General features: G+C 46.9%; 1 protein-coding gene across 1 annotated transcript in view; it reads right to left on the bottom strand.

Annotated features, from left to right (window-relative positions):
- tbxa2r (thromboxane A2 receptor) overlaps nt 1-2535 on the bottom strand; it is a gene marked incomplete at both ends in the record, with an annotated part of 8039 nt that overhangs the window by 1430 nt on the left and 4074 nt on the right. The window contains 2 exon segments of the mRNA XM_080860222.1: nt 6-66; nt 69-162. Of these exon segments, the coding sequence (XP_080716348.1) occupies nt 6-66; nt 69-162 (155 nt within the window).

Here is a 2535-nt window from a genome sequence, read left to right as displayed (position 1 = left end):
GGGACCAGTCCATGCGCGGGTAGATCCGCTTCAGGACGGAACGACGGAACAGGATGTAGACCCAGGATCCAGAATCTGGTTCCATGTTGCAAAGCGGAGCCAAAGCAACAGGTAGCGGATTCGGACCGTCCTCCCCCGCAACACAGTCTCTGCAATAAACACCTGGGGGGGGAGAAAGGGAGAGAAAGATAGAGAGGACAAATATTATATGCTTAACAGACAAAATGAGTGAAGTATTTCCCTCAACAAATACTGCCACCTCACATTCAAGTCTCATTTACACACACACTGGCTTACTGGCTCAGTAACCACACACAGTCAATCACCCTGAGAACAGTCACACACTGTAAACTCATTAGAGTCCAGCTGGACAGCCGCCAATCTGACGCCAATGACCCTCTCCTCAAACACAAACACAAACACAAACATAAACATAAACATAAACACAAACAAGGACAGGGCAGCAGCTCAGGGCAAAAAATTCCCTCTGTCCTTATTTTGGAAGTCTGAATCTGAATTTTTGGAATACCTGCCAACTTCTGGGAAAATCCATCTCTGGTAATATTACAAATAACACGGAGGATGGACTTTTACTGCTGATGGGAAACCTGCAGGCTATGATATGTTATCCATTGGGTTTCTTCCATTTAATTATAAAGGCCATGAATATGATCTGCCCACCACCTGTCTAAACTAATTGATCACACACTTAAACGCTGAGGGCTTGAAGATCTGATAACAAGCACAAGAGAAAAGGCATTTTGCTATAACTCCAGTTTTTAAAAATGTGCTATACAAATAAACTTGACAAGTCAAATGCTGGTTGGCTGAAAAGCCATGGCTCACAATAGCATGCTTAACACACTGTTTGGAACAAAAGAACACTGACTGACAGACACACACACACACACACACACACACACACACACACACACACACACACACACACACACACACACACACACACACACACACACACACACACATACACACACACACACACACACACACATTAACAGTAGATGTCTTGAGCCATGCAAAGCAGTGGAGAATGACTGATGGGTGTGGTTTGATGGCACAGCATGGCGGTCTGGTAGTCTGGGTCTTTAATAGCAAGGGGGGGGGGGGGGGGGCTCATGGTAGTCTTTATGGTGGGGGGGGTGGGGGGGGGGGGAGGGTCATCTTAGCCGCGTGGCACAGTGGAGCGAGTTACAGGGCAGAGGGGTTACAGAAGCACTTCCAGCAAGAACAGCGCCTGGGTAGAGAGTCAATTAGTCTAGCTCACAGTTGTGGAGAGAGGGGTGGTAGATTGCTGAGGCCGTGGTAGTTTGTTTGTCTGTTTGTTTGATTGTTTGTTGGTTTACTCGCCTCAGCCTGGACTCCTGACAGAGGATGTAGACCCAGGGGTCACAAATCTGATTTAATGTGGCCAAACGCAGGCCAACCAGAATGTGCTCAGGGTTCACTGGCGCCCTCGACACGGCACCCATGAGAATATATATCTGCACAGGAGAACACACACACACAAACACACACACACAGACACACACAAAAACACACACACAAACAAACACACAAACACACACATACACACACACACACACACACACACACACACAGACAGACACACTCAGACACACACACACACACACACACACGCACACACAGACACACACACACACACAAACACACACACACACACACACACACACACACACACACAGACAGAGACACACACACGTCAGACATCGATCTGCCGCTAGTGGAGTAGATGGGACAGTCACAGACACACTCATATATCTCCGTTCAGTAGCCAGCATTAAGGACTGAGGATGACGTGTGTGTTTGTGTGCGTGTGTGTCTCTGTGTGTGTTTGTGTGTGTCTCTGAGTGTGTCTGTGTGTGTGTGTACGTGTGTGTGTCGGTGTGCGTGTATGTGTGTGTGTGTGTGTCTGTGTGCTAGCAATAAGTGACAAGGACTGAGGATGACGTGTGTGTGTGTGTATGTCTGTGTGTGTTTCCCAGCATTAAGGGAAAGGACTGAGGATGACGTTACTTGCAGCGATGGTACAATGTGCACTTTAGGAGATTATTAAGATTAGCATTATATTATTGTAATCTTCATCTATAATGAAAAGTGTTGACATGAATTATGACAAATCTGGTCCAGTGAGCATTTCATGGCTACTATAAGAGTGTTCCAACATCCCATAATAAACTAATTATTTAGAGTGATTTATAGGGGAGAATCCACCGGGAGGGTATGCTGTGGCAGGATATCCTGTGAGAAACGATCTGTTAATGTGGCCACGATCACCTCTCTGGGAGGTCTGCTGTGTGAGGGACAGCCCACCCCTGCGCAGACAGCCCTAATTAAACCGGATAAATTTGTTGGAACTCACTCCCAGCGCGCTCGCTTCTCTGCAGTTGGTATAGAAATGATGGACCTGTCTTAAACACAACACCATCAATGCATGCTGGGCCGCTAGGATACCAATGAGTTCATCTAAACAGTGGATTACCTCCCATCTCGCCA

This window comes from Sprattus sprattus, assembly GCF_963457725.1.
Source record: "Sprattus sprattus genome assembly, chromosome: 2".
In the NCBI taxonomy this organism is placed as follows: Eukaryota; Metazoa; Chordata; class Actinopteri; order Clupeiformes; family Clupeidae; genus Sprattus; species Sprattus sprattus.
Note: the sequence above shows the minus strand (reverse complement) of the source record. Positions and strands in the feature narration are given on the sequence as shown.